We start from the raw sequence: 25,337 nt of genomic DNA on the forward strand, positions 1-25,337 counted from the left end.
AGCCAATTTGGGTGCAATCAATTTGATCAAATACAATTTCACCAAAATAACGTTTCAAGAATGCTAATCTTATCTGTTTCTAACTACAGAAATGAGTTCAGAACAATCTGAGATGGTGGGTGTCATGGCTTGCTGAAATGACATGGAATAACCCTATTCACATCCCTCCACCCACGTACATATTGACATCCCTCCACCCACGTACATATTGACATCCCTCCACCCACGTACATATTGACATCCCTCCACCCACGTACATATTGACATCCCTCCACCCACGTACATATTGACATCCCTCCACCCACGTACATATTGACATCCCTCCACCCACGTACATATTGACATCCCTCCACCCACGTACATATTGACATCCCTCCACCCACGTACATATTGACATCCCTCCACCCACGTACATATTGACATCCCTCCACCCACGTACATATTGACATCCCTCCACCCACGCACACAAACATTGAAAACATTTACAGCAACCAACAGGAAGTAAAGAAAGGCAAATCAGTCTCTGTATTAACTGTACTTCCTGTACATTGTACTGTACACTACATTGCTAACGCCATACATGTATGACTTTGAACAGGCATTCATTCTATTCTATGTATAGATGAATCGATTAACTTCTGATAGTAAGTGCTGCGGATTGTGGGGGAGGGGTTGTGTGGAGGAGGGGTGGGGGGCAGAAAGACCATGGCAGAAACTCAAGTGTGGGCCCACGCAATAGAGAGAGGGATGGAGAGAGAGAGGGAGAGAGAGAGAAGGTGCTAGAGAGAGGGAGACTGAAAGAGAGAGAGCGAGAAAGAGAAAGAGAGAGAGCAGAGAGTGAGTGTAGAGAGGTGTGGGAGTCTACAGCCATCAAACACATTGAACAAAAGCTGTAGCACTGCTGCTCCTTCATGGCTGATTGGGCAGAGAATTTCTTCTGACCACAGATCACTAGTTTTATACAGATGAATCCCTTCTGTCCAAACAAATCACCAGAACAACATTAAAAATACAATCAATGCAAGGGAAAACCTACATAAAATGTTTTGTCCAAGTTTCGTTTAGAGCCACAAGACCAAAAGCCTGGTCCCAGATCCATTGCTGTCATTGTCAAGCAAAACACGATAATGAGTGCCAGTTGACATGATAGCACAAACAGACTGGCAGACCCGTCTGTCACATCTACACAGTCTGAATCCACCATGACCTGAACTGGAGAAATACACTAGCTATTAAAGAGAATGTTCAGAACACTCTTAGAACAAAGGGTTCCAAATAAGTTATTCGGCTAGCCCCATTGGAGAACCGTTTTTGGTTACAGGAAGAACCTTTTTTTGGTTCCAGGTAGAACCCTTTTGGAGACTATGTAGAACCTTTTCCATAGAGGGTTCTACAAGGAACCCAAAAGGGTTCTACTTTGAACCAAAAAGGTTCTTCAAAGTGTTCTTCTATGGGGACAGCCGAAGAACCCTTTAAGGTTCAAGATAGCACCTTTTTTTCTAAGAGTGTAGTTGTTAATGTAATGGATAGATATGAATAGCAGGGCCAGATTTCTGGAATTGTTTTATGCTGTTTCTGTGATGGTTTGTCGTTGTTTGTTCTTGTTACACTGAGTGGCTGCTCTACCTTCCCGGTCGCCTCATAGTGTAACACTGAGTGGCTGCTCTACCTTCCCGGTCTCCTCCTAGTGTAACACTGAGTGGCTGCTCTACCTTCCCGGTCTCCTCAAAGTGTAACACTGAGTGGCTGCTCTACCTTCCCGGTCTCCTCATAGTGTAACACTGAGTGGCTGCTCTACCTTCCCGGTCGCCTCATAGTGTTACACTGATTGGCTGCTCTACCTTCCCGGTCTCCTCATAGTGTTACACTGAGTGGCTGCTCTGCCTTCCCGGTCGCCTCATAGTGTAACACTGAGTGGCTGCTCTACCTTCCCGGTCTCCTCATAGTGTAACACTGAGTGGCTGCTCTACCTTCCCAGTCTCCTCATAGTGTTACACTGAGTGGCTGCTCTACCTTCCCGGTCTCCTCAAAGTGTAACACTGAGTGGCTGCTCTACCTTCCCGGTCGCCTCATAGTGTAACACTGAATGGCTGCTCTACCTTCCCGGTCTCCTCATAGTGTAACACTGAGTGGCTGCTCTACCTTCCCGGTCGCCTCATAGTGTTACACTGATTGGCTGCTCTACCTTCCCGGTCTCCTCATAGTGTTACACTGAGTGGCTGCTCTACCTTCCCGGTCTCCTCAAAGTGTAACACTGAATGGCTGCTCTGCCTTCCCGGTCGCCTCATAGTGTAACACTGAGTGGCTGCTCTACCTTCCCGGTCTCCTCATAGTGTAACACTGAGTGGCTGCTCTACCTTCCCAGTCTCCTCATAGTGTTACACTGAGTGGCTGCTCTACCTTCCCGGTCTCCTCAAAGTGTAACACTGAGTGGCTGCTCTACCTTCCCGGTCGCCTCATAGTGTAACACTGAATGGCTGCTCTACCTTCCCGGTCTCCTCAAAGTGTAACACTGAGTGGCTGCTCTACCTTCCCGGTCACCTCATAGTGTAACACTGAGTGGCTGCTCTACCTTCCCGGTCTCCTCATAGTGTAACACTGAGTGGCTGCTCTACCTTCCCGGTCGCCTCATAGTGTTACACTGATTGGCTGCTCTACCTTCCCGGTCGCCTCATAGTGTAACACTGAGTGGCTGCTCTACCTTCCCGGTCTCCTCATAGTGTTACACTGAGTGGCTGCTCTACCTTCCCGGTCTCCTCAAAGTGTAACACTGAATGGCTGCTCTGCCTTCCCGGTCGCCTCATAGTGTAACACTGAGTGGCTGCTCTACCTTTCCGGTCTCCTCATAGTGTAACACTGAGTGGCTGCTCTACCTTCCCGGTCTCCTCATAGTGTTACACTGAGTGGCTGCTCTACCTTCCCGGTCTCCTCATAGTGTAACACTGAGTGGCTGCTCTACCTTCCCGGTCTCCTCATAGTGTAACACTGAGTGGCTGCTCTACCTTCCCGGTCTCCTCATAGTGTTACACTGAGTGGCTGCTCTACCTTCCCGGTCTCCTCATAGTGTTACACTGAGTGGCTGCTCTACCTTCCCGGTCTCCTCATTGTGTAACACTGAGTGGCTGCTCTACCTTCCCGGTCTCCTCATAGTGTAACACTGAGTGGCTGCTCTACTTTCCCGGTCTCCTCATAGTGTTACACTGAGTGGCTGCTCTACCTTCCCGGTCGCCTCATAGTGTTACACTGTATTGTACTGAAACTGACTTTTAAGTGGTTGAATTCATTACATGAACAGAATGTGGCCTGCCGGCCTCTCCCACACACCTCCACCTACACAGAGAACAACCACTGAACAAAGGGAGGGAAATATAAGAAGAAAAAAAGAGAAACTATTTGAACATCATGTTGCTGCCATTTTAAGAAGACTGCTTACAGCGAATGACAAGACATACAGAGGAGTCCTGTGTGTACGCCTATAGATGCCAGTACTAGTTTTAAGTGCATTATCTTCCATTTAATGCCATAAACATAACGTTTTATAAAACATTCCGCATGCTTCCATTGGGTTTAGAATAGCATTTATCCATTATTAGTTACCGAATAAATAGCTGGGCCTGTGTTTTCACAACGACTACCCACATGGGACTATAAACCATTGTTTATACAGTTCAATTAGCTGTATGATTGCATGATTGGAAATGAGACCCCTACACACTCTCTCTTTTAAAACTCAAGGTTAACACCCATGGTGAGTACAAGTACTTCTAATGCAATATAACATGTCAATTCATTTCTTGAGTTCACTATCAAGGGCACAATAGGATTCTGTGACTGAATGATGCACGAGTGATTGGTTGAGTGATTATTTGGTTAATTTATTAATTGGTTGAGTGATTAACTTGTTAATTGATTGATTTAGGTGATAACTGCTGTAGAAAAAAAGGCATTTCTGTATACAGACTGAGAAGGAAAATGAAGAGGAACTAAGAGCTGGACTGAATATATGCTGAGGAGCACACACACACACACACACACACACACACACACACACACACACACACACACACACACACACACACACACACACACACACACACACACACACACACACACACACACACACACACACACACACACACACACACACACACACACACACACACACACACACACACACACACACACATGCAAACACACGCAAAGTATGGAGTAGCTGTCTCTGTGCCAGATGGCTAATGAATCATTCAGAACACCCACCCAAATATATTATGCATTACAGCTAAGTGTCACACACACTCTCCAACAGGGACAGCAGAGAGGGGCACAAGGGGCAGGGGGCGAAGGGTGGAGGACAGGGCTGGCGGGTGAGGGGAGCAGGGACGATGAGCTGCTCTGACACATACAGTAGAGAGAGAGAGGGGTGAGGGGAGCAGGGACAATGAGCTGCTCTGACACATACAGTAGAGAGAGAGAGGGGTGAGGGGAGCAGGGACGATGAGCTGCTCTGACACATAGAGTAGAGAGAGAGAGGGGTGAGGGGAGCAGGGACGATGAGCTGCTCTGACACATAGAGTAGAGAGAGAGAGGGGTGAGGGGAGCAGGGACGATGAGCTGCTCTGACACATAGAGTAGAGAGAGAGAGAGAGAGAGAGAGGGGTGAGGGGAGCAGGGATGATGAGCTGGTCTGACACATAGAGTAGAGAGAGAGAGGGGTAAGGGGAGCAGGGATGATGAGCTGGTCTGACACATAGAGTAGAGAGAGAGAGGGGTGAGGGGAGCAGGAATGATGAGCTGGTCTGACACATACAGTAGAGAGAGAGAGGGGTGAGGGGAGCAGGGATGATGAGCTGGTCTGACACATAGAGTAGAGAGAGAGAGGGGTGAGGGGAGCAGGGATGATGAGCTGGTCTGACACAGAGTAGAGAGAGAGGGGTGATGGGAGCAGGGATGATGAGCTGGTCCGACACATAGAGTAGAGAGAGAGAGGGGTGAGGGGAGCAGGGATGATGAGCTGGTTTGACACATACAGTAGAGAGAGAGAGAGGGGTGATGGGAGTAGGGATGATGAGCTGGTCTGACACATACAGTAGAGAGAGAGAGGGGTGATGGGAGCAGGGATGATGAGCTGGTCTGACACATACAGTAGAGAGAGAGAAGGGTGATGGGAGTAGGGATGATGAGCTGGTCTGACACATACAGTAGAGAGAGAGAGGGGTGATGGGAGCAGGGATGATGAGCTGGTCTGACACATACAGTAGAGAGAGAGGGGTGAGGGGAGCAGGGATAATGAGCTGCTCTGACACATACAGTAGAGAGAGAGAGAGAGAGGGGTGAGGGGAGCAGGGACGATGAGCTGGTCTGACACATAGAGTAGAGAGAGAGAGGTGAGGGGAGCAGGGATGATGAGCTGCTCTGACACATACAGTAGAGAGAGAGGGGTGAGGGGAGCAGGGGTGATGAGCTGGTCTGACACATACAGTAGAGAGAGAGAGAGGGGTGAGGGGAGCAGGGATGATGAGCTGCTCTGACACATACAGTAGAGAGAGAGAGGGGTGAGGGGAGCAGGGGTGATGAGCTGGTCTGACACATACAGTAGAGAGAGAGAGGGGTGAGGGGAGCAGGGATGATGAGCTGCTCTGACACATACAGTAGAGAGAGAGAGGGGTGAGGGGAGCAGGGGTGATGAGCTGGTCTGACACATACAGTAGAGAGAGAGAGGGGTGAGGGGAGCAGGGGTGATGAGCTGCTCTGACACATACAGTAGAGAGAGAGAGAGGGGTGAGGGGAGCAGGGATGATGAGCTGGTCTGACACATACAGTAGAGAGAGAGAGGGGTGAGGGGAGCAGGGACGATGAGCTGCTCTGACACATACAGTAGAGAGAGAGGGGTGAGGGGAGCAGGGATGATGAGCTGGTCTGACACATACAGTAGAGAGAGAGAGGGGTGAGGGGAGCAGGGATGATGATGACAGTACAGTAGAGAGAGAGGGGTGAGGGGAGCAGGGATGATGAGCTGGTCTGACACATACAGTAGAGAGAGAGGGGTGAGAGCAGGGAGATGATGGGGAGCAGGGATGATGAGCTGCTCTGACAAATAGAGTAGAGAGAGAGGGGTGAGGGGAGCAGGGACGATGAGCTGCTCTGACACATACAGTAGAGAGAGAGGGGTGAGGGGAGCAGGGATGATGAGCTGGTCTGACACATACAGTAGAGAGAGAGAGAGGGGTGAGGGGAGCAGGGACGATGAGCTGCTCTGACACATACAGTAGAGAGAGAGGGGTGAGGGGAGCAGGGATGATGAGCTGGTCTGACACATACAGTAGAGAGAGAGAGAGGGGTGAGGGGAGCAGGGACGATGAGCTGCTCTGACACATACAGTAGAGAGAGAGGGGTGAGGGGAGCAGGGATGATGAGCTGCTCTGAGAGAGAGAGATGAGCTGCTCTGGGGTGAGGGGAGCAGGGATGATGAGCTGCTCTGACACATAGAGACGAGAGAGAGAGAGAGGGGTGAGGGGAGCAGGGATGATGAGCTGGCTCTGACACATACAGTAGAGAGAGAGGGGTGAGGGGAGCAGGGATGATGAGCTGGTCTGACACATACAGGAGAGAGAGAGAGAGAGAGAGAGAGAGAGAGGGGTGAGGGGAGCAGGGGTGATGAGCTGGTCTGACACATAGAGTAGAGAGAGAGGGGGGTGAGGGGAGCAGGGATAATGAGCTGGTCTGACACATACAGAAGAGAGAGAGGGGTCAGAAGCAAAAGAGCGTGAGAACATAACTCAATGATGCACCATTGATTGATTGATTGATTGAGTACTACATTGATTAGTCAGTAGTACAATGGGATGCAGTGTGGCAAAGAGGGTAGAGACATGGAGAGAAATGGACTTGTGACTAAAGGGTTGCATGTTCAAATCCATGAAACAGAAAACTCCTAAACATACATAGTACTGTATAAGTGCATAATATACTGTAGCTATCCAGTTCTACTAATACATAATTGGAGTACCGACATATGCAATACAATTCACCTGGCATACAAGTCCACCCTAATCAACGACATCCAATCCACCGGTACCAAACTTGTTGCCGGGGGAGTTACTGTAATTGAACATGTTCAGAATCCCAGTAAATCTGGGTTTTTCTACACACTCTCCTCATAAAAATGAAGAATTCTTAATTGAGCTCTGAGTCCCTGTAGATGAGGCTCCAACAATTTCATTAATTTCAGATGGAATGAAAGCCGCCAGCTACTGGCCCACTGGCCCTGTTTCATTTCCCATCGGCCACCGCCGTGACATGTGTGCTGTTCCTCTTATGTCTGACTTACTTCCTAGATGGCGGAGGGGGGACAACATGCCTTCCACCAGAAAGTATGTCACATAAGTTCTTTTGGAACTTTTGGAGAAAAATTATTGGGAAAAATATGTGTTTGACCAGATACATATTTCACAGTAAACAAACTAACAACTGACTGTCTGGTTTCCTATAAGGAATTTTATGAATAGTATTTAATTTTAGTCAAGTATGACAATTGAGTGACTTTTCTACCACTGTACTTAAGTACATTTAAAACCATATCATTTTAGTCAAGTAGTATTTTACTGGGTGACATTCATATTTTAGTCATTTAGCGTGCACTTGAAAAGTATTCAGACCGCTTGACTTTTTCCACATTTTGTTACGTTACAGCCTTATTCCAACATTGATTCAATTAGTAGTTAATTGTTTCTCATCAATCTAAACACAATACCCCATAATGACAGAGCAAAAACTGTTTTTTAGAAATTTAAGCAAATTTATAAAAAATCTCAAACTGAAATACCACATTTACATAAGTATTCGGACCTTTTACTCAGTACTTTGTTGAAGCACCTTTGGCAGTGATTACAGCCTCGAGTCTTCTTGGGTATGAATCTACAAGCTTGGCACAGCTGTATTTGGGAAGTTTCTCTCATTCTTCTCTGCAGATCCTCTCAAGCTCTGTCAGGTTGGATGGGGAGCGTCGCTGCACACCTATTTTCAGGTCTCTACAGAGATGTTCAATCAGGTTCAAGTCCGGGGTCTGGCATTCAGAGACTTGTCCCGAAGCCACTCCTGCTTAGCTGTGTGTTTAGGGTCATTGTCCTGTTGGAAGGTGAACCTTAGCCCCAGTCTGAGGTCCTGAGCACTCTGAAGCAGGTTTTCATCAAGGATCTCTCTGTACTTTTCTCCGTTCATCTTTCCCTTAATCCTGACTAGTCTCCCAGTCCCTGCTGCTGAAAAACATCCCCACAGCATGAAGCTGCCACCACCTTGCTTCACCATAGGGATGGTGCCAGGTTTCCTCCAGACGTGACGCTTGGCATTCAGGCCAAAGTGTTCAATCTTGGTTTCATCAGACCAGAGAATCTTGTTTGTCATGGTCTGAGACCTTTAGGTGCTACAGTGCCTTGCGAAAGTATTCGGCCCCCTTGAACTTTGCGACCTTTTGCCACATTTCAGGCTTCAAACATAAAGATATAAAACTGTATTTTTTTTGAAGAATCAACAACAAGTGGGACACAATCCTGAAGTGGAACGACATTTATCGGATATTTCAAACTTTTTTAACAAATCAAAAACTGAAAAATTGGTCGTGCAAAATTATTCAGCCCCCCTTAAGTTAATACTTTGTAGTGCCACCTTTTGCTGCAATTACAGCTGTAAGTCGCTTGGGGTATGTCTCTATCAGTTTTGCACATCGAGAGACTGCAATTTTTCCCCATTCCTCCTTGCAAAACAGCTCGAGCTCAGTGAGGTTGGATGGAGAGCATTTGTGAACAGCAGTTTTCAGTTCTTTCCACAGATTCTCGATTGGATTCAGGTCTGGACTTTGACTTGGCCATTCTAACACCTGGATATGTTTATTTTTGAACCATTCCATTGTAGATTTTGCTTTATGTTTTGGATCATTGCCTTGTTGGAAGACACATCTCCGTCCCAGTCTCAGGTCTTTTGCAGACTCCATCAGGTTTTCTTCCAGAATGGTCCTGTATTTGGCTCCATCCATCTTCCCATCAATTTTAACCATCTTCCCTGTCCCTGCTGAAGAAAAGCAGGCCCAAACCATGATGCTGCCACCACCATGTTTGACAGTGGGGATGGTGTGTTCAGGGTGATGGGCTGTGTTGCTTTTATGCCAAACATAACGTTTTGCATTGTTGCCAAAAAGTTCAATTTTGGTTTCATCTGACCAGAGCACCTTCTTCCACATGTTTGGTGTGTCTCCCAGGTGGCTTGTGGTAAACTTTAAACAACACTTTTTATGGATATCTTTAAGAAATGGCTTTCTTCTTGCCACTCTTCCATAAAGGCCAGATTTGTGCAATATACGACTGATTGTTGTCCTATGGACAGAGTCTCCCACCTCAGCTGTAGATATCTGCAGTTCATCCAGAGTGATCATGGGCCTCTTGGCTGCATCTCTGATCAGTCTTCTCCTTGTATGAGCTGAAAGTTTAGAGGGACGGCCAGGTCTTGGTAGATTTGCAGTGGTCTGATACTCCTTCCATTTCAATATTATCGCTTGCACAGTGCTCCTTGGGATGTTTAAAGCTTGGGAAATATTTTTGTATCCAAATCCGGCTTTTAAACTTCTTCACAACAGTATCTCGGACCTGCCTGGTGTGTTCCTTGTTCTTCATGATGCTCTCTGCACTTTTAACTGACCTCTGAGACTATCACAGTGCAGGTGCATTTATACGGAGACTTGATTACACACAGGTGGATTGTATTTATCATCATTAGTCATTTAGGTCAACATTGGATCATTCAGAGATCCTCACTTAACTTCTGGAGAGAGTTTGCTGCACTGAAAGTAAAGGGGCTGAATAATTTTGCACGCCCAATTTTTCAGTTTTTGATTTGTTAAATAAGTTTCAAATATCCAATAAATGTTGTTCCATTTCATGATTGTGTCCCACTTGTTGTTGATTCTTCACAAAAAAAATACAGTTTTATATTTTTATGTTTGAAGCCTGAAATGTGGCAAAAGGTCGCAAAGTTCAAGGGGGCCGAATACTTTCGCAAGGCACTATATTTGGCAAACTCCAAGTGGGCAGTCATGTGCCTTTTACTGAGGAGTGGCTTCCGTCTGGACACTCTAGAATAAAGGCATGATTGGTGGAGTGCTACAGAGATGGTTGTCCTTCTGGCAGGTTCTCCCATCTCCACAGAAGAACTCTGGAGCTCTGTCAGAGTTTCTCTGGGCAGCTAGCTCTAGCAACAGACTTGGTGGTTCCAAACTTATTTCATTTAAGAATGATGGAGGCCACTGTTCTTGAGGACCTTCAATGCTGCAGAAATGTTTTGGTACCCTTCCCCAGATCTGTGCCTCGACACAATCCTGTCTCGGAGCTCTACGGATAATTCCTTCAACCTCATGGCTTGGTTTTTGCTCTGACATGCACTGTCAACTGTGGGACCTTATATAGACAGGTGTGTGCCTTTCCAAATTATGTCCAATCAACAGAATTTAACACAGGTGGACTCCAATCAAGTTGTAGAAACATTTCAAGGATGATCAGTGGAAACAGGCTGAGATCAATGTGCAAAAATGTCCTAAAAACTGTTTTCGCTTTGTCATTAGGGGGTATTGTGTGTAGATTGATGAGGATGTTTTTTATTGAATGCATTTTAGAATAAGGCTGTAATGTAACAAAATGTGGAAAAGGAGAAGGGATCTGAATACTTTCTGAATGCACTGTAGCAGATGATCAAATCCAGAGCGATTTACAGGAGCAATTAGGGTTAAGTGCCTTGCTCAAGAGTACATCGACAGATTATTCACAGCTCAGTAGCTGAAACCACCAACCTTTCAGTTACTGGCTCATTGCTCTTAACTGCTTGTGTACCTGAGTCCTTTTCTATTAAGGTATCTTTACTTTTACTCAAGTATAACAATTCAGTATTTTATCCACCACGCTCACAATAATATGCAGTGCGCAGCATGCAATATACTGAACATGAGTAGCACTGAGTAGCAGGAAAAAGCATGACACATCTCTCATTTGAAATAGTGACACTTGTCAGGGGATGACACATGGAACTGAAACAGCTCTGATTCACCCAGGTCCTGACCTGAGCTAGAGGCCCCCACAGGCAGAGCGTATTAAAAACTCTATCTCTCTCATACACAAAGACACACACTCATGACACAATAAGAGTACAGCGTGGATGTTTTCTCTTTGACTCATTACTGGCTCAGACAAAAGGATGCACTATACGAACCCCTCTATAAACTACAGTATGTGACCATGCCAGACAGTTTGTCTGTCCTCGTAACACTTGAATCCAGAGACAGTACAGACATGGAGTGGTCTCTCTGACCTGCCGAGACCCCCCACTGATTATTATGATTGAGTAACTGTAATATTTTGCACCAAGAGGCTGTTTCAGATTCTTCCATGTTTTTTAGACAGTTTGCGATGGGTATCTACTAAATGGTGATAGAACAGCTGTTGAGTTTGGGTCCTAAACAGTGTGTCAACGTGATGCAGGTCCTTTTATGTAAGTGCATTCAGCGAGAGAAAGTGGAGAGAGAGAGAGAGAGACGTGGGCGTTGGGGTGAGCTGTGACGTCAACATGCCAACAGCCATCTTCCCTGTATACTGTATGCTGTATGCTGTATGCTGCTTCCCGACATACAACAGAAAATACCAAATATGGATGCCAAAAATAGAGCATTAGGAAGAAGTAAAGTGTTAGATAAACATAAAGCAGAAATGAACCCAATCTCTCTCTCTCTCTATGCTCTCTCTCTCTCTTTCTCACTACATTTACATGTCATTCACAGAGGCCCTGGGGGGCAAAACTAAACAGGTTTTCGACACGACAGCCAATCCACTTATCCACCCACCTATCTGCTGGCTGCGTAGCCACACTGTACAGGGGAAGCACACACTTCACCTTGTTATGCATAAGCACCTTTTTGTAATGATGAACAGCTATCTAACCAATCATTAATAGTAACTGCCTAACTGCAGAAGATAAGATCCATATGGATGTGTTTGCAAAAGGGTCCACAAGGAAAAACCACTGTGGACACATGGCCACAGGTTTGAAGGTCACGCAGAGGAGACGTAAGAGGCCCGTGCTGTCCCTCACCAGCTGAGCTCCAAGAAAATGTTCCGACTAAGGCCTTGAGGCCAACACATTGGCACAAAATAAACAAGTGATTTTTGTCCATCGTAAGTGTGCCAGAGCTTCTAGTCCAAATGTCCCACATAAATGCATTGCAATCTACCTTTCACTAGTTGTAACTCACCCGCTGACTACCACGATGAAGTCCATGATATTCCATCCATTCCTCAGGTAGGAGCCTTTATGGAACACAAAACCCAGGGCCACAAGCTTGATGCCAAACTCAAAACAGAAGATCCCAATGAAGTAAGGCTCAGTACACTCCTGTAGGGTGAAGATACAGTATGGATGCATTAGAAGATCAATGGAGAACAAACCATATTGTACATTTACACAGGTATGTTTGTGAGGGTATGAACCCATGAGAATGTGTAGCTTAATGCCGTGTTCAAGTGCTAGTCTGAACTAGGAAACTCTGACATTTCCGACTTGCTAACTCGTTGTAAAAAGATGATCCTGAGTTACCCACTTGGGAAGTATCAGAATAAACCAATCGGAAGCTCTACGCATATACAGGTTTATTTATCGCTTTGGTACTATTTTCACAAGTATGTGGTACAATTTCACAACTCTTAGTACAAAACTCAAAACAGATCATCAAAAATGCGTTTTTTTTCCCCAAAACTTTAAGCACATTTTCATTTAACGAAGTACAACACACAACATCCCACAGTAACTTTTTCACCTAAACAAATGAGTGTTTCATCCAGAAATACCTTTCATATAAAGTCGTTGCCTTTCACAATGCAATGGGTCACAATCCTTTTCATATGATTCTCCTCTCAATTGTTAAAATACATTTGGCCATCACTTAATCCAACTGTGGTTAATCATTTAACCGTTTGGTAAACCTAGAGATTTGAAACGATTTTTTTATTTTTTATTTCACCTTTATTTAACCAGGTAGGCTAGTTGAGAACAAGTTCTCATTTGCAACTGCGACCTGGCCAAAATAAAGCATAGCAGTGTGAACAGACAACACAGAGTTACACATGGAGTAAACAATTAACAAGTCAATAACACAGTAGAAAAAAATGGGCAGTCTATATACAATGTGTGCAAAAGGCATGAGGAGGTAGGCGAATAATACAATTTTGCAGATTAACACTGGAGTGATAAATGATCAGATGGTCATGTACAGGTAGAGATATTGGTGTGCAAAAGAGCAGAAAAGTAAATAAATAAAAAACAGTATAAAAACAGTATGGGGATGAGGTAGGTGAAAATGGGTGGGCTATTTACCAATAGACTATGTACAGCTGCAGCGATCGGTTAGCTGCTCGGATAGCTGATGTTTGAAGTTGGTGAGGGAGATAAAAGTCTCCAACTTCAGCGATTTTTGCAGTTCGTTCCAGTCACAGGCAGCAGAGTACTGGAACGAAAGGCGGCCAAATGAGGTGTTGGCTTTAGGGATGATCAGTGAGATACACCTGCTGGAGCGCGTGCTACGGATGGGTGTTGCCATCGTGACCAGTGAACTGAGATAAGGCGGAGCTTTACCTAGCATGGACTTGTAGATGACCTGGAGCCAGTGGGTCTGGCGACGAATATGTAGTGAGGGCCAGCCGACTAGAGCATACAAGTCGCAGTGGTGGGTAGTATAAGGTGCTTTAGTGACAAAACGGATGGCACTGTGATAGACTGCATCCAGTTTGCTGAGTAGAGTGTTGGAAGCCATTTTGTAGATGACATCGCCGAAGTCGAGGATCGGTAGGATAGTCAGTTTTACTAGGGTAAGCTTGGCGGCGTGAGTGAAGGAGGCTTTGTTGCGGAATAGAAAGCCGACTCTTGATTTGATTTTCGATTGAAGATGTTTGATGTGAGTCTGGAAGGAGAGTTTGCAGTCTAGCCAGACACCTAGGTACTTATAGGTGTCCACATATTCAAGGTCGGAACCATCCAGGGTGGTGATGCTAGTCGGGCATGCGGGTGCAGGCAGCGATCGGTTGAAAAGCATGCATTTGGTTTTACTCGCGTTTAAGAGCAGTTGGAGGCCACGGAAGGAGTGCTGTATGGCATTGAAGCTCGTTTGGAGGTTAGATAGCACAGTGTCCAGTGACGGGCCAAACGTATATAGAATGGTGTCGTCTGCGTAGAGGTGGATCAGGGAATCGCCCGTTTGTCTACTATATATGGATTTTGAGAACAACAGAAATAATATGTGTTTGTTTGTAAAGTAGAAACATCTAAATGACATGTATGATACATGATAACCACACACAATGACTACTCGTTATTTTTAATTGATTTTACATAGTGGTCACCACCTTGGTCACCATGCAAAAGGGTGTGTGTAAACATGGAGCAGGATAGACAGAAAGGGGGAGGAAGAAATCAAAGAGCTCGTGGACAAGTGGCCCGTCAGAGAGGTGGGCATGGGCCACATCAAAGAGGTGGACATCAGAGAGAGGGAGGCAGGCGGCAGGGAACTGCTGTGTCTAATGAAGTCATGGCCATCGTCGTTGACGATGTAGTAAACAGAGGCCTTACCATGGCAGAGGCTGACAGATTAGTTCACCTTAATCTGAAAAGATCAACTGTCAATTCGATCAAGAGAACATTTCACCAAGAAAACTGGCAAGTCTGCAGGATATGCACTATGCTTTACCTTTACATGTACAGTAAATGAAATATAGTAATGCATGTAAATTACCAAAACATGTTGGTATTCTTAAGGTATGATCTATTGACAGTATACTCTGTTCTACCCTCAGAATTGACAGAAGAGCCCGTGGTGGTGGCCGTGGCAGTGTGCTGACCGACCAGCAGGAGTGGACAGTGGTGGAAATGGTGAGGGCCAGGAATGACAATGACACACTGCTGTCCGAAAAAAAAGCAGAACATTGAGGAGAACGATGACACCTTTGCCAAAGTGGCATTCATCAGCCTACCAACAATCTCCCTCCTTTAGAAGAGGCACCAGGTATCTATGAAACATATTTACCGGGTGCCTTTGGAGAGAAACAACGACCTGGTGAAAAAACTGCAGGCCGAGTATGTTCTGGTACAGCACTATATACTGCATTACTGTTACTATTTGATGCACATGCTACTTCACAATATCATATTGGAACTATTCTGTAAAAATAACTTGCCAAAATATATTTTTCGAGGGTGTTGGTGCTTGATCCTGCTGTGAACCATCACGGGTAAATCTTTGTTGATGAAGCGGGCTTCAACCTGGCCAGAACTCGGCGCCGTGGGTGGAACCTCTCTGGCCAATTTTCTGTCAATTTTGTTGGCTAATGTAAGTGTATTGCCTAATGTGAAATCTGTGTAATCTACTGTCATTTATACTTCTAAGGGTGATTTGAAACATATATCTTGCATTGTTTGCTATTGGATTAACTTGTAGTTAAAAGTATTAAAAACTGTAAAAGATCATTATGTTGTATTTTGGTGATTAAACGAATGTTCTCATTACATTTCACATTAAAGATATTTTCAATCAATGGTTGTGTGGTGAGAGATTTTTACAATCTAAAAGGATCCTGAGTGGCACAGCGGTCTAAGGCACTGCATCTTAGTGCAAGAGGCGTCACTACAGTCCCTGGTTTTGAATCCAGACTGTATCACATCTGGCCGTGATTGGGAGTCCCATAGGGCGGTGCACAATTGGCCCATTGTCGTCCGGGTTTGGCCAGTGTAGGCCGTCATTGTAAATAAGAATTTGTTCTTAACTGACTTGCCTGGTTAAACAAAAATGACAGGTTTTGAGTGAAAGACTGGCTGTGTGACTAGTTTGGAGTTTTTGTACTAAGAGTTGTGAAAATGTACCACATACTTGTGAAAATACCAAAGCCATCAAAAAAAAACTCTAAGTTAGGTTCCGAGTTTCTGATAGCAAGTGAACGCGGCATATCACAGCCAACATTGGAAAAAAAAATGTAAACCTAAAAAACACAGAAACCATAGGTCCGAATGGCAATTAGATTTGTTAACCTGGAAATGGGTTATATATATATGTGTACACCTTAGCCAAGTACATTTAAACTCAGTTTTTCACAATTCCTGACATTTAATCCTAGTAAAAATTCCCTGTCTTAAGTCAGTTAGGAACACCACATTTTAAGAAGGTGAAATTATTCATTTCAGCTTTAATTTCTTTCATCACATTCCCAGTGGGTCAGAAGTTTACATTACACTCAGTTAGTATTTGGAAGCATTGACTTTAAATTGTTTAACTTGGGTCAAACATTTCAGGTAGCCTTCTACAAGCTTCCCACAATAAGTTGGGTAAATTTTGGCCCATTCCTCCTGACAGAGCTGGTGTAACTGAGTCAGGTTGTTAGGTCTCAGTTTACATTACACTCAGTTAGTATTTGGAAGCATTGGAAGCATTGACTTTAAATTGTTTAACTTGGGTCAAACATTTCAGGTAGCCTTCTACAAGCTTCCCACAATAAGTTGGGTAAACTTTGGCCCATTCCTCCTGACAGAGCTGGTGTAACTGAGTCAGGTTGTTAGGTCTCAGTCACATCCTGACTGATGGCAGCCCATTCTTGCATAATCAATGCTTGGATTTCATCAGAATTTGTGGGGTTTTGTTTGTCCACCCACCTCTTGAGGATTGACCACAAGTTCTCAATGGGATTAAGGTCTGGGGAGTTTCCTGTCCATGGACCCAAAATATCAATGTTTAGTTCCTCGAGCCACTTAGTTATCACTTCTGCCTTACGGCATTGTTCGTCAGCAAACTGTTCCTGGATGGTTGGGAGAAGTTGCTCTTGGAGGATGTGTTGGTACCATTCTATATTCATGGTTGTGTTCTTAGGCAAAATTGTGAGTGAGCCCACTCCCTTGGCTGAGAAGCAACCCCACACATGAATGGTCTCAGGATGCTTTACTGTTGACATGGCAAAGGACTGATGGTAGCAATCACCTTGTCTTCTCCGGACAAGTATTTTTCCATATGCCCCAAACAATTAGAGAAACCCCAGTCCTCAGCAGTCCAATCCCTGTACCTTTTGCAGAATATCAGTCTGTCCCCAATGTTTTTCCTGGAGAAAAGTGGTTTCTTTGCTGCCCTTCTCGATACCAGGCTATCCTCCAAAAGTCTTCGCCTAACTGTGCGTGCAGATGCACTCACACCTGCTTGCTGCCATTTCCGAGCAAGCTCTGTAGTGGTGTCCCCCCGATCCCACAGCTGAATCAACTTCAGGAGACGGTCCTGGCGCTTGCTGGACTTTCTTGGGCGCCCTGAAGCCTTCTTCACAACAACTGAATGAAGCCCATTTTGTGCAAAGCAAGGATGACTGCACGTGTTTCCTTGCAAGTAACCATGATTGACAGAGGAAGAACAATGATTCCAAGCACCACCCTCCTTTTGAAGCTTCCAGTCTGTTATTCGAACTCAATCAGCATGACAGAGTGATCTCCAGCCTTGTCCTCGTCAACACTCACACTTGTGTTAACGAGAGAATCACTGACATGATGTCAGCTGGTCCTTTTGTGGCAGGGCTGGAGATCATTTTTTGGGATTCAGTTAATTTGCATGGCAAAGAGGGACTTTGCAATGAATTGCAATTCATCTGATCACTCTTCATAACATTCTGGAGTATATGCAAATTGCCACCATACAAACTGAGGCAGCAGACTTTGTGAAAATTAATATTTGTGTCATTCTCAAAATCTTTGGCCACGACTGTATGCTTGGGGTCATTGTCCATTTGGAAGACCCATTTGCGACCAAGCTTTAACTTCCTGACTGATGTCTTGAGATGTGGCTTCAATATATCCACATAATTTTCCTGATCGGGTGTTCCACGTAGCTCAGTTGGTAGAGCATGGCGCTTGTAACGCCAGAGTAGTGGGTTCGTTCCCCGGGACCACCCATACGTAGAATGTATGCACACATGACTGTAAGTCGCTTTGGATAAAAGCGTCTGCTAAATGGCATATATTATTATTATTATTGATGCCATCTATTTTGTGAAGTGAACCAGTCCCTCATGCCGCAAAGCACCCCCACAACACTCAGTTGGTAGAGCATGGCGCTTGTAACGCCAGGGTAGTGGGTTCGATTCCCGGGACCACCCATACGTAGAATGTATGCACACATGACTGTAAGTCGCTTTGGATAAAAGCGTCTGCTAAATGGCATATATTATTATTATTATTATTATTATTATGATGCTGCCACCCCCATGATTCACGGTTGGGATGGTGTTCTTCGGCTTGCAAGCCTCCCCCTTTTTCCTCCAAACATAATGATGGTCATTCTGGCCAAACAGTTCTACTTTTGTTTCATAAACCAGAGGATATTTCTCCAAAAAGTATGATCTTTGTCCCCATGTGCAGCTGCAAACCGTAGTCTGTCTTTTTTTATGGGGGTTTTGGAGCAGTGGCTTCCTCCTTGCTGAGCGGCCTTTCAGGTTATGTCGATATAGGACTCGTTTTTACTGTGGATATAGATACTTTTGTACCCGTTTCCTCCAGCATCTTCACAAGGTCCTTTGCTGTTGTTCTGGGATTGATTTGCACTTTTCGCACCAAAGTACATTCAGCTCTCTGAGACTTCCTGAGTGGTATGACGGCTGCGTGGTCCCCTGGTGTTTATACTTGTGTACTATTGTTTGTACAGATGAACGTGGTACCTTCAGGCATTTGGAAATTGCTCCCAAGGATGAACCAGACTTGTGGAGGTCTACAAAAAAATGGTATTTTTTCAGGTCTTGGCTGATTTCTTTTGATTTTCCCATGATGTCAAGCAGAGGCACTGAAATACATCCACAGGTACACCTCTAATTGACTCAAATTATGTCAATTAGCCTATTAGAAGCTTCTAAAGCCATGACATAATTTTATGGAATGTTCCAAGCTGTTTAAAGGCACAGACAACTTAGTGTATGTAAACTGACCCACTGGAATTGTGATACAGTGAATTATAAGTGAAATAATCTGTCTGTAAACAATTGTTGGAAAAATTACTTGTGATATGCACAAAGTAATTTTCCTAACCGACTTGTCAAAACTATAGTTAGTAAATAAGACATTTGGGGAGTGTACCTTTTTAGTTATGCGATGAAAGGTTCTTTGAGTAAATTGAATCATCCACGTTACATTTGACCACTTCAGACTGTACAAAACATCTTGTTCTCACTTAGTGCCTCAAGACATTATGGTACTTGCAGTTTTCAACCAATACAACAGAAAGGTGTAAATAGTTCTGTCATATGTATTGCAATAAAATACATAGACCTCACTTGTAAACTGTAATAATAAATTGTTCTGTCTGGCTATGAATAAACTGTAAACGCTGTAACCCATCTAAGTTACAAAACTATATAGTGAGTAGGGTACTATTTGAGATGCAGCCTAAATGCCTAATATTAAACGATCAAGGCCTGTGGTCTCACCAGTCTTTTGGCCATGGGGGTCTTGTCCTCCCCAGGAAGATGTTGCTCCAGGGCCAGGACGATGCAGTTGGCCGTGATGGTCGCCAGAATCACCCACTCAAACGGTGTAAGGGCCACAAGGTTAAGGACAGAGCTTTTTTACATTATTATATACAGTTCAAGACAATCGTGACAAACCAATGATAATGACAATGCTGATTATATTGGAATGGAAACTATTATATATACACTGAGTATACAAAACATTGCAACTCAATATTGGGAAGGTGTTCCTAATGTTTGCTATACTCAGGTTATACAGAATGGCTGTGGATGTTGGTAGTTACAGTTAATTTAGAATTGTATGGATGGATTATCAGATGACGGATGGATGGACAATGGAATGGTTCAAATAGAGACTGGCATCAAAAGCAGTCAGAGCTAATGCAGTATCCATGGCAACAACATTTTACAGTAACATTTATCTGAGTGTGTTCAAAAGTCACTTTGGCCTGAGAGCCTCTTTCCCACAGGGCAACACTTCGAGGGACCTGTTATATGTAAACTGTGATACCCACAGCTTTGCTGCTGCATCACTCTGTTAGTGTGTGTGTGTGTGTGTGTGTGTGTGTGTGTGTGTGTGTGTGTGTGTGTGTGTGTGTGTGTGTGTGTGTGTGTGTGTGTGTGTGTGTGTGTGTGTGTGTGTGTGTGTGTGTGTGTGTGTGTGTGTGTGTGTGTGTGTGTGTGTGTGTGTGTGTGTGTGTGTGTGTGTGTGCATGAGAGACTGTGTTTGTCTTGTCTATCGTAAGAGGCTCCACATGAGACACTTTCTCCTTCATTATTAATTTCTAGCCTTGAGTGAAAATGGTGTCATTAACTCACTGAGGAGGGCTGTGGCGGGGGCCTCTGGGAGCTACTGTGAATCACATTGATGAGTCTACATCATGTCGGCACGACTCAAACTAGTTAAAAATAGCCCATCTAAATAAGAAAATAATACTCCACAACAAAATAATACTCCACAACAAAATAATACTCCTCAACAAATGTATACTCCTCAATAAAGAATACCCTCCAGAGCCTTGACTCCCATTAGTCATTCACAGCCACTGGAATTAATATTCACCACCAACAACTAGACCTGGGTTCAAAAAGGATTGTTTTCTTTAAAATAGGTTTGATTGAATCTGCCTGGAAGTACCAGGTGGGCGGGACTTGCACTTTTGGGACTTTTCTATTAGTTACATTGCTTCACACAAGCTCAATCAAGTGCAGAAAACTAAAGACAGTCTCACACTCACACTCGGCATAACTCCCTGTAAACCTGTAAAAATAAAGGTAAAAAAAATATATATATTTATAAAATATACAAAAAATACCTCCAACCATCTGTGTTCAGCTTGTCTTGACCACTCTGGTTGTACACCCACACAACAACTGGGATGGTGGTTAAATAACAGGAAGCAGCAGAGTGGCACAATGTTTGAGTATGATGATATATCTCTAAAGAGCAGTGTATTGCATTATGGAATCAATGCATTATCTGTAGAGCACAATAAAGTATTAGTATAAGCATCATACCGTAAGTATAAGCATGACAAAACTCAGCTCTCTGTGGTCTTTGGTGGATATTGATAGATTTAGCATAGAAAAAGGCAACAACAAAAACGTGTATTTCTGACTAATAGACTGACCAATAGACAAATGTACCTCAAAAAATGAAGAAAATAAAAAAGAAAAACAAACTGAAGGCCTACTATAACAGTCCAATCAAATCTAAAGAACTCAATTAAAAGTGACGACTGAGGACAGCCATTATAATATAGATACGGGCGCTGTCCATTGTGCTGATATGCACTACAGTCAAAGTAGCAGTTAGTAATACTTTTTGACAATGGACGGACAACACTAAACAAATCTTGAGTGCTGTGATAACGCGTGAGTGAGTATGTATAGTATAAGGAAGGATATGGCCATTCTATGATCCTCTTGGCGGTTTTCCGAATTAAATTGTCCTCGGCGAATATGAAGAGCGACCTGTTGACAGTGAGGCAGTTCTGCCGGTGGGGTATAGGGTTGTAGAGAGCCATGGTGCGCGCCCTCGCCGCTTTGGTTTGTTTTAGCGTCCCTGACCCTGTACCTGAAGCCGTGTCCCCGCCGTCCTCCCCGCGCTCCGGGTCCCCGGAGTCTCGGGAATCCATCGTCATCTGAACCTCATCTCCAAACCGAGCCATTCTATGGAGGGAAAAACGAGGATAAAACTTGCTATATGCTGTTGCCTTGGATATCAAAACAAATTAAAAAGCAAATTTGTTGGTAGAGTAATAAAATATCCACTGACAGCAGACCTGATGAGGCGCAAAGAGTCCCCCCCCCAAAAAAAAAGTTACATGCAATGTCATTCCATGCTGAAGTGAACTACAAAATGTACATTTCCTGTTGAGTTTTCATACTAATAATGTATAACGATTCGATTACACGGATTGTAAAATGTTTCCATCTAGATCACCCCATCTGTCCGGGCGAGTGAACGGTGATGGTCAGTCACGCTCCAGGCAAGTTTCAACATAAAACGCATCACTGGATAAACTCGGAACATGAACAACATTCACCGACTTTTCACTTAAAAACTTTCTAAAAACACATACATTCAGTAACGTACACTATAGAATGCATATTTAGCCTAAACCCAGTTGATCTTCGTTAGACAATGGAGTCCACGGGACATGTATCCTCGTCTCCAAAAACTTTACGCATCTCCTCTCATCCAGTCAAAATAGATCTTGGTAACTTTCCGAAGCGACCAATTTGTATCGTCTAAAACATTTTCGAAATATTTTATCCGTTTAACAATGACACATGTAATTGTTTCTGCAGAGAGAAACATTTGGCGCTAGAATACTGGTTTGATCCACGAACGATTATCTTTCAATGTGTTTACCTGCCTCCAAATGACCACGAAGCAGAGTGAGCGCGAGCTCCCGCACACTTGCGCAACCCCTCCCACGTCTTTCAGTAGCCTATAGCAATTTTCAACATACTGTACATCTGAATGAGAATTGTCATGAGATAGAAAAATCATATTTCCGTTTCCATGGCAATATATATTTCAGTGTTAAACACTGACATTTTGTCAAAATTGCCAGTTTCCAAAAATACATATGGACACTATCTATGCATTCTATCTCCATTATCCACACCATTCACATTCCCTTGTAAGTTCTACATTTAAAACAAGAACCAGAATTCCTAAGGGGGTGGGGTTAGAGGGGGGGGGGTAAAATCACCTTTGAAAGTAAAGGAACACATTAGTGATCCTAAGTGTTAGCATTATGTTATAGTAAAATACAGCTAGAAAATAAGGTGACAAACAATCTGCCCACACAAATAGGCCCATTTCTCTGCAATGCATTTAAACAAACATGTCTTGCAAAGCATGACCTGTGTCCTTGGTACCACTAGGTCACAGTCCTTGCATTAGTGAACACACTATCAGCACTATGTTTATGTAGAGCCACCATCATAACACTAAAACAAAGACTTGAGACAAAGAAAACTCATTGGAACCAAGAAAACTACTGAAAACCTCCCCAATTGAAAGGTAAACCTTATCACACAAAGAAGTCTGATAAAAACTTATTGGCCAATTTAAGTTTGCTCTGGTGTTATGAACAGATTTCCATGTGTCCACCTTAAATGTTATATATTAGCTTTAAGCTGCACAGTGAGAGCATTGAGATACAGTATGTTTATTAATGAAGACAGACTTGTAGGCTAATATTAAAAACATTTAACCAATCCAGGTCATTGTGCTAATATTGGAATATAATGTCTGAAATAAAAATAGATCGTGAAATAGATCTTGAGGAGCTGCCCCCCTTTATGTGGGAGAGAGAGGAGAAGAAAGCAGGGGCTTTCACACTAATTCAGAGTGTGATGGAGACCTAATTTGGCAACACGGGGCTCTCTCATTCCATCTGCTGCTGTTCTTCCCTTCCCAATGGGGATGGAGGGAGATGTGGTAAAGGGTCTTAAAAATGACCACCACTTCATCCCAACCGCCCATCCCCATCCCTCCCTCTATCTCTATGGGTATATGTGTAGATACTTTAGAAGGAGGGTGGAGGTGGGGGAGTGAGAGAGAAACAGAGAAATAGAAAATAGAAAGAGAGAGACAATAGTACTACAGTACATAAAGTCATATGTAGACATTTTTGCTTAAACATCCATTACATAAAGCACCAGAAAAGACCCTACCTAAGAGGTGGGCCTAAAATATTTGTCCATTTCTATGAACATGAAATTAGTTTTTCTCTCTCTTAGCAGTTGTTTCCATAGCGACACAGCTCTCTTGAATTTCTGCTATGTTCTTTTCATTTAGCCAACAAAAGCCATGTTGCACAATAGAGCAACCACTTCCTACAGAAATCGGTTTCTCCCCCAGGGCAACTCAGCTCAGGGCAACTCAGCTCAACTCAACCATGTCAAGGTTTCAGTCCCTCTAGATAAACCGAGGGGTCAATACCGCCTTCAAATAATATTTCACTCTGGTAAAATAGGTTAAATGAATGACTATGAGCGCTGCTCATATGTTGCTAGCATAGAATTAGAATACTAGAATGGACATTAACCTTCTTATGATGGGCTAAAGGTCAGCCATTTTGGTCAGGGAGCTGGTAAACCATGGTTTGCCAGTGCTGTGATAAGATTATTGTGCAAAGTAATGAATTTGAAGAATGTATCTGCACTGTATGTTTGTTAGCTAGCTAGCCAGACAGTCTTAGAGGAATGATTGTTTTAAGTAACTGTTCTTAAATGTTTTAAGTAACTGCCAATATGCCAACATCCCATTCAAACAATGCAGTCAATACACAGCCATACACTGGCTGAAATCAGCTGATGATAGAACTTAGACAAGTTGTAAACGCAACAAGTACTGATATTGTATCATATAATAGCACTCACATTTTTTCAAGAAAACAAACATTAAGACAATTATGGTCTGTTTACATATATTTTAGAGGCAATTTTACAGAAAATTGGAATAAAGCCATATAAACTGTATTTATAATTATATAACAATATTTTAGGTTGGCAATAATTATATTAGACAATGTCTGATATATATCACATCTTACTTTTATTTTCCTGCATAAGTAAAATAAGGATTATACCTCTACTGCCATTCATTCCAATTAGATTGGTTTCGATAACTCCCTGACCAATATACGTAGCTGCCATTTTCAGCCCATTCTGGAACTTTGAAGATTTAGGAAATAGCCCATCTAGTAATTTAATAGGATACATACAGTTGAATTCAACAACTATTACAATATCTAACCATCAAAGTTGCACAAAGAAACACATTGATTCACACAGTTTGTTTCCAGATTGAGTCCACTTGGAAGTGATTACTACCCAGTATTGATAGCTTAATCATGCATTCATCATTAGTTCAGCTCATCATCATCATCCTCATGCCTTCAGATGTCACTTCATAATACAAAGCATCAGAAGGGTTAGCATAGTTGACATCATCAGGAACAACAGAATGACCTACAGTCTGTACTGGTGGGGTAACGGGATATAGTTTGTGTGGTCCAAATCTGCACTACATCTCCACTATTATGTGTTTCAGAAGGACTTTCTGTGTTGGAGATACAAAGAGGAGAAGAGCATTTCCGGTGCCATCTCTTGTGTCTCTAGACATGGAGGAAAAACTCATGATGTATTTATCTCTTCACAACACTCAGGAGGAGGACATCCTCATAAATAAGCACAGTCCTTTTGAAACATATTCCTTTGGAAGGGGGAGAAATGTATTCAGCAGACATGCACCAC

General features: G+C 43.6%; 1 protein-coding gene across 4 annotated transcripts in view; it reads right to left on the reverse strand.

Annotated features, from left to right (window-relative positions):
* The window catches only part of LOC124009616 (voltage-dependent R-type calcium channel subunit alpha-1E-like), an 84,237-nt gene that overhangs the window by 53,946 nt on the left and 4,954 nt on the right, over positions 1 to 25,337 (reverse strand). For 3 of the 4 annotated variants that reach the window (XM_046321597.1, XM_046321598.1, XM_046321596.1), the window contains exons 3-5: positions 21,468 to 21,731; positions 19,518 to 19,623; positions 12,284 to 12,423 (exon numbers count right to left, since the gene is read on the reverse strand). In XM_046321597.1, coding sequence (XP_046177553.1) covers positions 12,284 to 12,423; positions 19,518 to 19,623; positions 21,468 to 21,731 — 510 coding nt within the window. Of the gene's footprint in view, positions 1 to 12,283; positions 12,424 to 19,517; positions 19,624 to 21,467; positions 21,732 to 22,158; positions 22,443 to 25,337 lie in introns of those variants that run through there. The other variant, XM_046321599.1, reaches the window with a different exon arrangement.

This window comes from Oncorhynchus gorbuscha, linkage group LG22 (genome assembly GCF_021184085.1).
Source record: "Oncorhynchus gorbuscha isolate QuinsamMale2020 ecotype Even-year linkage group LG22, OgorEven_v1.0, whole genome shotgun sequence".
Taxonomy (NCBI): domain Eukaryota; kingdom Metazoa; phylum Chordata; class Actinopteri; order Salmoniformes; family Salmonidae; genus Oncorhynchus; species Oncorhynchus gorbuscha.